We start from the raw sequence: 15,380 nt of genomic DNA, 5'->3' as shown, positions 1-15,380 counted from the left end.
GAATGTTTTTTTTTTGTGATTTTTTGCTGATGTGATCTCCAAGCATATACAAACAATTTTGACGGTTTGGATCGTTGAAATTAGTTTTGGAGAATTCGTAAAACGATAGATTGACTAACACTTAGAGTTTATTTATACTTTCATTAAGTATAACATAAGATTTTGTGGTATCCACTTGTGTAAATATTTTAAAATGAAGATCGAATTCATTCATTGTATTCATATAGGGTCAAGGAGTGTAGTTATAAAAAATCATCAAAATCGGAGTTAAAATAACCGTTAAATCGTGATTTTTCGTTTATAACCGTTGAAAAGCTTTGTCCCGTTACTTGATCTCTGAATTTTTTTTTTTTGTGATTTTTTGCTGATGTGATCTCCAAGCATATACAAACAATTTTGACGGTTTGGATCGTTGAAATTAGTTTTGGAGAATTCGTAAAACGATAGATTGACTAACACTTAGAGTTTATTTATACTTTTATTAAGTATAATATAAGATTTTGTGGTATTCACTTGTGTAAATATTTTAAATTGAAGATCGAATTCATTCATTGTATTCATATAGGGTCAATGAGTGTAGTTATAAAAAATCATCAAAATCGGAGTTAAAATAACCGTTAAATCGTGATTTTTCGTTTATAACCGTTGAAAAGCTTTGTCCCGTTACTTGATCTATGAATGTTTTTTTTTTTTGTGATTTTTTGCTGATGTGATCTCCAATCATATACAAACAATTTTGACGGTTTGGATCGTTGAAATTAGTTTTGGAGAATTCGTAAAACGATAGATTGACTAACACTTAGAGTTTATTTATACTTTCATTAAGTATAACATAAGATTTTGTGGTATCCACTTGTGTAAATATTTTAAATTGAAGATCGAATTCATTCATTGTATTCATATAGGGTCAAGGAGCGTAGTTATAAAAAATCATCAAAATCGGAGTTAAAATAACCGTTAAATCGTGATTTTTCGTTTATAACCGTTGAAAAGCTTTGTCCCGTTACTTGATCTCCGAATGTTTTTTTTTTGTGATTTTTTGCTGATGTGATCTCCAAGCATATACAAACAATTTTGACGGTTTGGATCGTTGAAATTAGTTTTGGAGAATTCGTAAAACGATAGATTGACTAACACTTAGAGTTTATTTATACTTTTATTGAGTATAACATAAGATTTTGTGGTATTCACTTGTGTAAATATTTTAAATTGAAGATCGAATTCATTCATTGTATTCATATAGAGTCAAGGAGTGTAGTTATAAAAAATCATCAAAATCGGAGTTAAAATAACCGTTAAATCGTGATTTTTCGTTTATAACCGTTGCAAAGTTTTGTCCCGTTACTTGATCTCTGAATGTTTATTTTTTATGATTTTTTGTTGATGTGATCTCAAAGCATATACAAACAAGTTTGACGGTTGGGATCGTTGAAATTAGTTTTGGAGAATTCGTATGCCATCAATCAAGTTCTGTGTGTGTGTGTATATAAATATATATATATATATATATATATATATATTTATTAAGTAGATTTAGATCTATTTATTTTGTACGTATAAATTATAATTGACTGGTACACGGAATAGTACATACATCACGTGTCACGTGTGTCATTATAAAAATAGTGAGATATGTCATGACAGTCATGTGTGTGATAAAAAGTTAATAACTTAAAAAGAAAAAAAAAATTTCGCACCACTTCTATTAATTTTCATTTTTCCCTCTCTTTTTTGTTTTCTTTTCAACTTTTTCTTATCATTTTCACTTTTCCCTCCAACATCTTTCCCTAATTCCCTCTCTTTTTTGTTTTATTTTCAACTTTTCTTAACATTTTCATTTTCCCTCCATTTTTTTTTCAAAAAGGGCCGCAAGTTGGCAATGGCAAGAAATTGATTATTGAAATTTGAATGGAAACAAATCACGTCAAATTTCAATGGATGCAAAATCATGCAATGCATCATGCATATTAAATTATTAATTAATAATTATTATAGTTTTTATAAAATTTAATATATATATATATAATTATTATAGATAGACTTAATATTTTGGGGGTATAATTATTATAGTATATATAATTATTATAATTATTAAAAATTTTATAGTTAATTTAATATATATATATATATATATATTATAATTTTTAGGGGTATAAAATTGTAAAATTAATGTATATAATTATTACAGTATTTTTTTAGGGTTATAAAATTATAAAAATAATATTCTGCTTATCGTGTATCGTGTTACCCACGTGTATACCCGAACCAACCTGTTATCTTAACAGGTGCTTATCGGGTTACCCGATAACGACCCGATTCGTTATCGTGTCGACCCAAACACCTGTTAATTTCGTGTCGTGTCGTGTCAGAAATTGCCAGGTCTACTTTTCACCCCTCCAGGTTTTAGTAGCTGAGCTTTTTTTATTAACGAGGATTCTTGGCAAATCTCAATATAGGTGGCTACCTTTGAGGGTATAATCCTTATTCTATCTTAATGTACTTTACTTATACTTTGACATTACGTGTGAAATGAGTTCATTTCCACTCACAGTGCACTCTTGTATTTAGGCACTTTTAGGTTTAATTTTATTCACATTTCGTCATCTTCCAGGTATCGGCCAGCACAGCTTGATTCGGAGTCATAGTGGACATTCCAAGTTAGGATGTGTCAGATGATAGGAGTAGGAAAACGGACCCTGGACCCGCAGGTCGGGGCAGGTCCTCGCGATTAAGGGCAGGTTTGAGGCGGGTCTAAGTATTTTGAAGAAGAAACGGCGTGGGGACAGGACGGAAGAATTGATGAGACGGGGCGGATCTAAATATTAGGGGGAACGGGCCCCAGCCCAAACCGTTTCTAACGTGGGATATGATGAATTTAATGATTATTCCCAATTTCTAAACTCCACCGTCCACCATTTGATTGGATTTGGACTTTTTCATCACCCAGTCTCATCTTCTTCCTCTACTCCTCACAGCAGCCATTGCCAATTCTTCGTCTCTGTCTCCCTCTCTCTGGCTACTTGTGAAATGCGACCATCACCACCTTCTCCTCCCAATCGCGACTACCCCATCACCGCCGTCTAGAACACCACCATGATCCTGTGAATCGAAATCGACCACCTTCATCTCATCTCCTCCCAAATTAAGGTACTATAATTTCTTAAATCTTAACTCTCTGGAGTCTTTCCATTCTGCAATCTCTTATTCTCTCTGATTAATTTTTTAGATTTAGGGATTTAGGGTTTTCTAGGTATATGCCTTTTCTAACTCTGCAATTTTTGACTCTCTGCATTCTGTAATCATATGGAATTTCAAGAAAACCCCAAACCCAATCCATAAATTTACCTTAAATGAATTGGAAGGGGTTCATAAATTTGCCTTCATAGGATTACCAAATGAAAGCTGCACATGCTGATGCTGTGATTAACATTAACCAAAATTGTTATGCTCAAACAGGAGATTGATGGTGCACTAGATTTGGGGATTTTGTTGGGTTCTTGAATCTTGACCTCTGTTCTGTTCCAACTTCAAATCTTTTGTTGAATTGAATTTGAATCTTCTGTTGAATTAAATTGAGTTTGAATCTTCTGTTGAATTAAATTGAATTTTAATATATATATGTCCTGTGATAGTTTTAGACTTGTATATATTTGAATCTTCTGTTTCAGATTTGGGTATTTTTAATTAGATTAGGTTTGGTTGATTGGTGGAACGTTTCTGTAAATCCAAGTAATGTATTAGATAATTGTTGGTTGATGAGAAAATTTAGTGGAGAATTTTGTAATTCCAGTCAATTAAATTATACAGCTGCATTTAGTTTCGTTGTGGACCAACAATCTCTAATAATATGCAAGTCCGCTTGATTCAAGTTCTAAAATTTAATCGATTCGAAATCCCCAATTTGACGTTGAGATGCAATATATGTTTGCAGTCTGTAGACCATCTCTTATGCAAGCCCATCAAGTTGACACCAAATATGATCCGGAGGAGGTATTCAAAATCCCCTTTTAAGTTTTAACTATGACCATTTCATGCAAATTGGATTTGAATGTAAACTCATCTTCATAAGCTTTTATTTGTAACTATTGGTAGGGAAAGATGTATTCACCCCCTCTAGGAACTAGGAGAAGGCTGCGAACGCCTTGTACTGATAGCAGAGCCTTTCTTATTGTCTTCCAATGAGCTATTCTCTATACACAATCCAAATAACCTGTTCTAAAAATAAATAAATAAATAAATAAAGTAATTTGGACCAGTGGACTCGGCCTGATTCGGCCCATTTAAAAAGGGTCAGGTTAGGTCCGGTTCCAAATCTTAAAATTCATATACCTAGCCCGGCCCGGCCCGGCTCATTGCATTTTAAAATGGGTCAAGTTCGGTTCCTACAAATTTGGGCCCGTGCCCATCCTTAGCAGATGGTGGTATTGTTAACAATGGTTGTGAAAGATGGTTGTGGGAATTGTTGTTGGAAAGGTAGTGAGGATGATAGTGGCTGGGATGGTCATGGCCATGCATGATGAGGGTGATGGTAGCGGTGGTAAGAGATATGGTGAGGCAATGATAGTAGCGGTCGAAGTGAGGTGGTAGTTCTTCTTGATTTGTTGCGGGAGTGCCAACTTGCGGCCCAAGGCCAAGCACGTAAAGAGAAGTTCATAATTTTCATTGTGCTTGATTTGACTTCTTTCAATGTGATTGAGAACCGAGGCAGGAACACATCTCAGTCGAGGGTTCTCTATGCCTTCGGTGCAAGGACTTTAGAATGGGCTTTGTTTGTTAAGGTGAAGTGGAATGAATTTAGTCGTTGATGTAGCAGTAGGGCTGGTGATTGATACGGTGAGATGGGATGGGATGTGTGGAGAAGACGAATCGCATCAACCCAAATGCACTAGTCAAGTGGATCAAATTGATAAGTATTTACATTATAATCCTCCTACTACATGGAAATAAATGCGAGAAAGTAAATTCGCGATGAAATAAATTGAAAGAAAGTAAATTGCGATAGAATCAATTGCAAGAAAAATATTTGTTCTAAGTGTGAGAAAATTTAAACCACGAAAGGTGCAGAGAAAGAAAAAGTTAAATGTGTAGGTTGGGAACCTTTTCCTTTTTTTTTTTTTTTTTTTTTTTTTTTTGGGTTTTTAATGAAACTGAAAATTCATTAACCAGGGCCAGAAGCCAAAGAGAAACACAGGAAGCCAAAGAACAACATTACAATGAAAGAGCAAGCGGGGTATAAAGATTACAAGATGCTGCCGAAAGGTTATCGCGTCTGTCCTACACTTGCACTGCTCCAACGGACTACGGGAGGCAATGAGTCTGTCCTTGTTCAAGATTCCCACGAGCGAGGATGGGGTCAATCGACCCAAATTGAATCACGCATCCCCGAACAGAAATGCAACGCCACAAAGTATGTCGTTGCATTTGTTGATCTTAGGACCCAAGACCAGGTGCAGGCCTGAAGGGATTTCCCTAACGCCAAAGCCCAACTAAGGATAGGTAAAACCTCCTAGGTGCTGCACTCCAAGCCTTAATGGACACCTTCCACCGAAAGCAAATTTCACCAAATGCTTCATAATGGACACCTTCCATTCAACGTGCCATCATATCATTAATTTTGAAAATTTGGTCTAACAAACTCCTAAACCAGCTCAGCTTACAGTAAACGATGTGACGTCATTTGGTCAAAAGCTTGTGTGCCCAAAAATTCGTCCATACCCCAAATACTAGAAGTGAAAAGACTAAGGCCTGGTTTGGTACTGAGGTGATTCTGAAAAAAGCTGGTATCAAAAAAAGCTAGGAGCTGTTTTTGTGTTTGGTAAACATTCAGCTTCAGTTTTTTTTCACAATTTTGGGTGAAAAAGGCCAAAAACAAGAAGCTGCAAAACTCAATTTTGAAAAACAGGTTTTTTTTTCACATTTGTTTTACATAAAAATTTACTAAACATTATAATACTGCTTTTTTTTTTTTTCAAAAGCACTTTTACAAAAAAGTTTACCAAACACTCTGCTACTTTATTTTACAGCTGCTTATTCTCATAGCAAAGCAGAAGCAGTTTTTTTTTTTAAAGCACAACAATACCAAACCAGCCCTAAGCCAAGAATTATAGTGAATGGTCACCAGTCTTCAAACCTCACCGCCGAATATTTATTCTACAAAAAACATTCTAATATGTTTGGTAGTGACAAAATCCCACCAGATGCTTTAATGCTCCATACAAAGAATCATGGTGGATTCCCCTTTTTTTTGCAAGTCAGCATGACGTTGCCCCCTATTTTCTTGGCATCGGCTCAAGCAGCCAGATGGATAAGAAAAAAAAAAAAACCATAAGTTTAACAAACGAAAATAAAAGTGACTAATACATAATGAGGAGGAGGCCAATGATACTTTATTTTGAGGCAAGATATTTTTGTATCACCGACGTCGATTTGGTTTTGTTTTAGGTTTTGAGATGAATGCACCCGGAAAACGTTTGTAATATTCAGCTGTAGAACAGGCCGAGTTATTATGCCCCCAAGCATAATTGCTTTGCCAATTTTGGCTTTTAACTTGAACTATTCACATGAACAAGATTGCTCCATATTAGCGGAATTACCAATAATCTCAATTGAGATGGTTTCTTCATCTAAGGCCGTGTTTCGGCCTTGTTTATCATTGGAGAATTCCTCTGACAAATCATCAGAAAGGTTTCCTTCTAAGCCAACCAAATTTTCAATCTTGGCAGAAATAAATAGGTGGCCTAGCGTTTTCTTCTAGGCCAACCAAATTTTCAATTTCAGACAAAAGAACAAGTGGTCTAACTTCTTCTTCAGCCAAATTGACAATTTTCTTAGGCATGTCTAGAGCAGAAAATTTCCCTCGCCCTTTTTATCCAACCGCACTTCAAATGGAATCGATTTGAACCCGAGAACAAAAGGAAATGTTTTCTCATTGAGCCACACATTAAATCGGGCTCTATCTTCTTTCAACCATTGTTCTTGCAAGGCACTATGAGCTTTCACCTTTATCATTTGGGAGAAAGACTTTTGCCTCTTTGTGTGTGCATCAAGGATCTTTTTCGCCTTATATTAAATTTGGAGGTCGTTCAATTGGCCAAAGAATGCCATATTGTAATATTGGAATATCATATGAACTTTGTAGTTTTACCACTACGTCCCACCGAGTGTCCCAAAATGTTGAGCCCTAAAAACTACCAAGCCTACATGGTGCACAAGCTGAGAAATTAAGAGCTAGCTACGTCTTTCTTATAATTGATGCTAGTGTGCCAACTTGCCGCCGGGGTGAATTGGGCAAGTGAGATGAATGTGGTGGTGGCGTAGGATTGCGTTGTTGACTTCTGAACCGAGCGACTATGGCCAAGGAAGGTACACTCTTTGCCTAGGGTTCTTAGAACTTAAAGACAAGGATGCTAATCTCGCTGCGAAGTTCAATAATTGATTTGACTTTCATTGTGCTGAAAAAGGGGTAACTTAGGAACACCTCACTTCGCCGAAGCTGATGAGATGATCTCTTGTGACGAAATAATAAAGAATTCCTCGTCCGTCGAGACTTAGATAACCAACAAGGATAGAAGAGTGTTGTTTAATCAAACTAAAGGTCTACTGCCAAGCAAGTTCTGCAGCTTCAATGCTATTTAACTAAATTGAAGGTGAAGAGACTTAGATAACCAACAAGGATAGAAGAGTGTTGTTTAATCAAACTGAAGGTCTATTGCCAGGCAGGTTCTACGGCTCCAGTGCTGTTTAACTAAATTGAAGGTGTCGTCAGTTGTTAACACAATGATGTTTAACCAAACTAAATATATGTCAACCGGGAGGGGGGATGGGGGTGTGGGGGTTTAGTAAGTAGTTAATGTTTTTTTTTTTTTTTTTTTTTAGAGTGTGAGAGAATTTCGCGTAAAGCATTTATTTGTGTGTTGAGTTAAGAAGTCCCTTCATGTTGCAGAGTATCTTGTTTTTATAGTAGTCGCATTTTGTTTAGCGCGGCCTCATAATTTGTAGAATTCAATTGCATTTTCAACTTTGTGGATCATCATCTTGCTACTTTGACTCAGAACCTGTTTGAGTGACCGATCATTTTAGCCGGCTGAGATTTTCCAAAGATATGAATAAAGCCTGAGATTTTCCAAAGATATGGTAAAGGCTTTCTTCCAGTTTTCCTTGATAAGCTTTGTCTAAAGCCTATATTTTCCAACGCGAATGCTCCTTGACCAAATTAATGAACACACCCTCCCATCTTTATCTCCTTTTTCTCCTGACTGATAAACAAACAATTTGCAGATGCCAATTTTTTGGTAATTGTTTTTATCATAAAGCAAGTAGCCAGCAACATCTTTATTTTCAAAACTCTGGATATAATCCTATAGAAATAATGGATAATAATATACCATAATTCTCAGTTAATTATTCCATTGTAACATTATCACTATATTACATCTCATCCAATGCCATTGATTTTTCCTTTCATCCAAGGACTAAGAATATGGACCAAATGCGAGCAAATGCGGGTCCAAACAGGAGTTTAGCTCCTATAAGGGTAAAAAAAAAAAACTAACACATCAACGTTGATTAGTGCCTAAAATATCGGTATCGTGAGAATATCTAAATGCAAATTTGTGGAAATATCTATAGATGTATTGACATCGATATCAATATCTGTTGCCTTGATGGTTGTTAAAAAATGTGAAAATTTAAATGAAACATTACAGAATGTTATATGATAGTTTGTCTCTACTTAACTAATATGTCGGAAATATCAACAAAATCTGGTCGATTTTAGCCTAAATTTAAGAGTTTCTTCGATATGAGGTGAAGTTTAGACTTCATCCCCTCTTTCCATATAGTTCTTTGATGTTTTCAATTTCATGAAAAATATCGACCCTTGATTGGCATTAGGGTTTTCCGTAGTTTGAAAGAAGCAATTTACTCCACTTACGAAGGTGCCAGACTGGGGTCAATCTGAAAACAAATCTTGCTTGAACACTGTTAATTTCTGTTTGCAGCTACAAAACCATATGCACAACTTCTTCTACTAACTTTTCTGGCTTCTAAGTTAACCCTTGCTTAATATGGTTCAGAATATATAATATAAATCTCAGAATCTAAAATCCATCTTGAACCATAAAATTAAAAATCTAGAAAACATTCCAATAAGTTGATTAACTTTTTGGTTAATTTCCTCTTTTAATTCTGTTATGAAATATCAGATTAAATTCACAATTGTTGAAACTTAAGGAAAGCACGATCAGTCATCACAACACTATTATTGGCACGACAACAAACTTTGCTTACAAAGTATAGCAAAACAACATTTCCAATTGAAAGGTCGACCTTAGATCTCTCCTGCCTAAAACTAAACCTCTATCTAACACACAGAAACAGCTCAATTGAGCTGTCATGCCACACTAATTAGACCTTGTCAATTTCACAGGCCATGGTTTCCTAAATTTCTTCCAATATCATCCTCTCCACCTCTTCCTATTCTCTGGTTTTTGGCCCCTTCACGCCCACCTTTTTGCATTTCCTCTTATTCCCATTCCAAATAAGCACCAATAACAAAACTAAAAACTCAGAGAGAGGAGGAGAGGGGATTTAGTTTGTGCGATTAATTAGAAACCAGTTCAATTTCTGATTAATTAAGCTGGCGAACCCTTTACGTTTGTACTACAACATTGCGTGGTAATGGGCGCGCATATGGCTATGGCTAAGCTTATGCGCGCACAAACCCCAACATCTTTTGTTACCCTCTTTGTTGCTTATCTGTCATGCATGGTCATGTTACCGTTTGGTTCACCAATGGATACGACCACCGATGCCCTTTTGAAGTTCAAGAAAACGCTGCAATTGGGAAGCAAAACCGAGGTTCTTAGCAATTGGGATCCTAACAAAAACCCGTGTAACGGTAACACGGCGAATTGGGTTGGTGTGCTTTGCTTTAATGGGAATGTCAGGGGTTTGCAGCTCGAAAACTTAGGTTTACAGGGAAAGCTGGATTTGGAGCCTCTCGCTCAGCTGCCTTATTTGAAAACCCTAAGCTTCATGAACAACATGTTGGATGGTCCATTACCGGACCTTAAGAAATTTAAAAAGTTGAGGTCTTTGTATTTGTCTTACAATCATTTCTCTGGTGAGATTCCAGACGATGAATTTGAAGGTATGCACTTGTTGAGGAAATTGTATCTAGCAAACAATGCGTTTTCAGGCAAAATCCCTTCTTCCCTTACCACTTTGCCTAGGGTTTTCGACGTGGGACTTGAGGGGAACAAGTTTAGTGGCCAAATACCTGATTTTAAGCAGAAGGGTTTGAAAAGGTTGAATGTATCTCAAAATGAATTGGAGGGTCCAGTTCCAGAAAGCCTAAAAAAGATGGATCCAAGTAACTTTGCAGGTGATTAATTAATATTGTTCATACGTTAGATTTGTTGCTATATATATTTGACTGGTTAATTTTGAATTGAAACTGAAATGTAAATGACATTAATTTTGAATTCAAAGTGAAATCGCAGTGGATGTGATCATCAAAGTTTTCCCATTACGGTCATCATCTTTCATTTAAAGCATCACCATTTATTAACTTGGATCTAATTTTAACCCAAGTGCAGGTAATGGAAAGCTATGTGGTCCGCCTTTTCAGGGAGCATGCAACCCCCCTCCTCCTCCTCCTTCTCCACCTGCTGCTCCTCCTACGACTCCTGCCCCACCGCCTGAATGCACAGGGGACTCATGCGGCACATCTAAAAAGCCGTCAGGTCTAAAAGTAGCCTTAATTGTGGTGAGTCTATTACTCCTACTGGCCCTCATTGCTGTGATTTTCATGTTCCTCAACAACAAAAAGCAACGATCAGAATTAGACGGGACTGAATCATTGGACGAGTCCTCCAAGTATACGGCAGCTGCAGGGAGCAGCCAAATGGATGTTAAATCAGTAGAAACTAACCCACATCCAAGGAGGGCGGACCAGGGAAAGTTGTCATTCGTGAGGGAAGACAGGCAGAGGTTTGATTTGCATGACCTGCTTAGGGCCTCAGCCGAAATCTTGGGGAGCGGGACGTTTGGGGCTTCCTACAAGGCTTTGATCATGACTGATGCTGTGGTGGTCAAGAGGTATAAGCAGATGAACAATGTGGGAAGAGAGGAGTTCCATGAGCACATGAGAAGGCTTGGAAGGTTGACACACGAAAACTTATTGCCTTTGGTAGCCTATTATTATAGAAGGGAAGAGAAGCTCTTGGTTTCTGACTTTGTGGAGAATGGTAGCTTGGCTTCTCATCTTCACGGTGAGTTTTTTCCCTTGTGTCACAAATGAGCTTAAAATTAGGTCTCCTTAATTATGTGCATGCTTGGATGAGTACTATTATGATCCGCCTACCATATTTACTAACATTTTTTATGATCTTTTTCATAAGATCCGGTGGCATCCACATACCTGAGTAGGATGGTGATTGTTGAATATATATGGTACGAGTTGATTTATTAGTTCATAGTGAAATAACTTCATGGTGGGAAATTTTTGTTTTTACAGGCAATCATAATTCAGATATGCCTGTGCTTGATTGGCCAACACGTTTGAGAATAATCAAAGGAATATCAAGAGGATTGACATACCTCTACAGTACACTCCCTAGCTTGGTTGTACCCCATGGTCATCTGAAATCCTCTAATGTGCTTCTAGACGAAAACTTTGAGCCCCTATTGAACGACTATGCTCTACTCCCCGTGATCAACATGGAGCAAGCTCAACACTTGATGATGGCCTACAAGTCACCCGAATATGCCCAGCACCGGCGTATAACAAAGAAGACTGATGTATGGTGCTTCGGAATAATCATCTTGGAGGTGTTAACAGGGAAGTTCCCTGAGAACTACCTCAAGCAAAGTTATGATAGTAAGGCGGATTTAGCGAATTGGGTCAACGGAATGATCAAGGAAAAGAGGACAAGTGAAGTGTTCGATGTAGAAATGGGGAGAGTTGGGAACAGTAGAGGAGAACTGCTAAAGCTGTTAAAGATCGGAGTGAGTTGCTGTGAGGAGGATGTGGAGAGAAGGCTGGATTTGAATGAAGTTGTTGAGAAGATTGAAGAGTTGAATGAGGGAGAAAGTGATGCAGATTACCGATCAAGTGTTTCTAGTGAAGGAGATGATTACACTTCACAAGTGGTGTGATTTGAGAAATGATGAGTGCTTCTTCATTCCAAGTACTACTGGCTGGTTGGGACTTGGGAATACCAATGTGTAAATTAGATGATATAATATGCAGGGGTACTAGGTTTCAGCTAGCTTCATTCGGAATGAACCATTCCCATAACTTGAAGCATGCATATGCAGCGAGAGATCTGAAATTAAAGAAATGAAGAACTAATTTGTTACTTTTGTTTTGTGTCATTATTCTTTGCTCCCATTTTTTTTCGATCAGGAAATGGGGTTGTGTTGTAGGAGTTGGGGGATGACATCTTGTATCATCTTGATGTAATGGGAATTAATTAGTTGATAAACTAGTTAGAAATGCTCTCTCTAGTTAGAAATGCTGTCTCCAAAAAATCAACATGTTATTAAGTCCAATATTATTTTTTTTTCACTTTTATTTTTTTATACTCATTTTACATTTTTCTAAATATTAAGGATAATTAAAATCTTCTAATTTCTTTCATCTTTTTGTTGCATTTTTTTATTTTTGTATATTTCAAGATTGGTTTATGTTTAAGGGAGCCTTACACATAGAAACAAAAACATACAATATATTTTAAGAAACTCTTCACTAGTTTTTGGACATTTTAAGGCGAGATAAAAACACAAAAACGACAAAAGCCCATCTCAAGAAACATGGAACAAATTTTTTTTTAAATACCAGCCATACCCTAAATAGTTGTTTTTGTTAACAGAGGCCAACACACACAACATAACGAAATTAATGTGTGTTATTAGCGCAACTACTTCTTGACTTTTTTTGCAGCATCACTTTCGAACAATATGTAGAATCAGTTTGTATCATTTACTAACCCTCCTCAATCATTTTTGTAGAATCCGTTTTGTATATATTTTTAGTGAAACGAGTGGAATCAATCAGTATACTTTCAACAAACTACTTACATGTCATCAGTACAATTCATCCTCAATCATTTTTGCAAATCAATTTGATATATATACATACATACATATATATATATATATATATATATATAATAAGTTTTGTATATTTAGTAGAACCTATATGTAAAGTTTTAGTAAAATCATTCTGTATACTTTCAATAAAACTACATACATGCCCCATCAGTCCAACCCATCCTCGATCATTTTTGTAAAATCAGTTTCAAATATATGTAAAATCAAATTTTGTATATTTTTTTAGTAGGACCATTGTAAAGTTTTAGTAGAATCAGTTTTGTACTTTCAACAAAACTACATATATGTTGTCAGTCCAACCCCTCCTTGACCATTTTAACAGAATTAGTTTCAAACACATGTAGAATCAAGTTTGTATATATTTTTTGTAGAACTCGTTTGTATAGTTTTAGTAGAATCTGTTTGTACACTTTCAACAAAACTACATACATGGCGTCAGTCCAACCCCTCCTCGACCAATTTTGCAAAATCAATTTCAAACATACGCATAATGAGTTATATATATATATTAGTAGAACCAATTTGAATAGTTTTAATAGAGTTAATTTGCACACTGTCAACAAAACTACATACATGTGAGCTGTCCAACCCATCCTCGACCATTTTTGCAAAAATATTTCAAACATATGTAGAATTAGTTTTGCATATTTTTTACTAAAACCAATTTGTTTAGATTAGTAGAAGCATATTTTTTAGTAAAACCAGTTTGTTAGTTTAGCATAATCAGTTTGTATACATTCAACAACCTTCATACATGCCATAAGTCAAAACCCCTCTTCGACCACTTTTGCGGAATCAGTTTCAAATATATGTAAATTCAATTTTATATATTTTTTAGAAGAGCTTGTTTGTATAGCTTTAGTAGAATCAGTTTGTATCAACAAAACTACATACATGCCATCAATCCAACCGCTCCTCGATCATTTTGCAGAATCAGTTTTAAAAATCAGTTATATGTAGAAAGATTTTTGAATATTTTTTAGTATAACCAATTTGTATAGTTTTAGTAACATCAGTTTGTATCAACAAAACTACATACATGTCATCAGTCCAACCCCTAGATCATTTTTGCGGAAACAACTTCAAATAAATGTAGAATCAATTTTGTATACTTTTTTAATATGACCAATTCATATATTTTTAATAAAATCAGTTTGTATACTTTCAACAAAACTACATACATGTCATCAGTCCAACCCCGCATTGACCATCTTTGCATAATCAGTTTCAAATATATGTAAAATTAGTTTTGTATAATTTTAGTAAAATCAATTTGTATACTTTCAACAAAACTACATAAATGCCATCTTTTCAAACCATCACCAACCACTTTTGCAGAATCAGTTTCAAATATAAGAAGAATCATTTTTGTATATTTTTAGTCGAACCATTTTGCATAGTTTTAGTAGAATCAGTTTGTATACTTTCAACTAAACTACATACTATTATCCAACTCCTACTCAACCATTTTTGCAAAATCAATTTCAAACACATGTAGAATCACTATTGTATCGTTTTAGTAAGATCAATTTCTATACTTTTCAACAAAACTACATACATGCCATTAGTCCAACCCATCATCGACCATTTGTGCAGAATCGGTTCCACATATATGCAGTATCACTTTTGTATATATTTTTAATAGAACCAGTTTGTATAGTTTTAGTAGAATCAATTTGTATACTTTTTAACAAAACTGCATACAAATCATCAGTCCAGCACATTCTCGACTATTTGTGCATAATCAGTTTCAAATATATGTAGAAATCAGTTTTGTATATTTTTTAGTAGAATTAGTTTGCATAGTTTTAGTAAAATCTTTTTTTATACTTTCAACAAACTACATACTTACCATCAGTCCAATCCATCATCGACCATTTTGCAGAACCAATTCCAAATACATGTAGAATCAGTTTTGATACTTTTTAATAAGACCAATTTGTATAGTTTTAGTAGAATTAGCTTGTATACTATCAAAAGAAAATCATTTAAAAATATAATGATTAGCAAAGGAAGTTTATGAAATTTACGCTTTTCGTACAACAAACATGCAACTTTGGGGGTGCTATTAAACAGATCAACTCATACACATTTGTCCAAGTTCAAGATTCAACGCAATTACGAACCACCAAAAAAAAAATTAATTAAGGAGGAAGTAGTATCTTGAATTAAATCCATTGGGTAGCACTGAATTTCCTATTATATGAATTCTACTATTAGTTCATAATATCCTTACTAACTCAGATAATGAAGAAATTTAGATA

General features: G+C 35.3%; 1 protein-coding gene and 1 long non-coding RNA gene across 2 annotated transcripts; both read left to right on the top strand.

Moving 5' to 3' along the window:
* Nucleotides 1-2,782: 2,782 nt before the first annotated feature.
* Nucleotides 2,783-4,324, top strand: LOC125468344. Its single transcript, XR_007250736.1, has 2 exons — nucleotides 2,783-3,147; nucleotides 3,932-4,324. It is a non-coding gene; the product is annotated as an uncharacterized LOC125468344 (long non-coding RNA).
* Nucleotides 4,325-7,349: 3,025 nt separating this feature from the next.
* LOC103927761 (pollen receptor-like kinase 4) lies at nucleotides 7,350-12,817 on the top strand. The gene is made up of 4 exons (XM_009336703.3): nucleotides 7,350-7,362; nucleotides 9,638-10,384; nucleotides 10,599-11,273; nucleotides 11,519-12,817. Exons 1-4 carry the CDS (start codon nucleotides 7,350-7,352, stop codon nucleotides 12,157-12,159), a joined length of 2,076 nt encoding a protein of 691 aa, XP_009334978.2. The 3' UTR covers nucleotides 12,160-12,817.
* Nucleotides 12,818-15,380: the final 2,563 nt, after the last annotated feature.

Source organism: the organism of the source record quoted next, unplaced genomic scaffold, assembly GCF_019419815.1.
Source record: "Pyrus x bretschneideri cultivar Hongxiangsu unplaced genomic scaffold, Pyrus_bretschneideri_v1 Contig37, whole genome shotgun sequence".
Lineage (NCBI taxonomy): Eukaryota > Viridiplantae > Streptophyta > Magnoliopsida > Rosales > Rosaceae > Pyrus > Pyrus x bretschneideri.
Note: the sequence above shows the minus strand (reverse complement) of the source record. Positions and strands in the feature narration are given on the sequence as shown.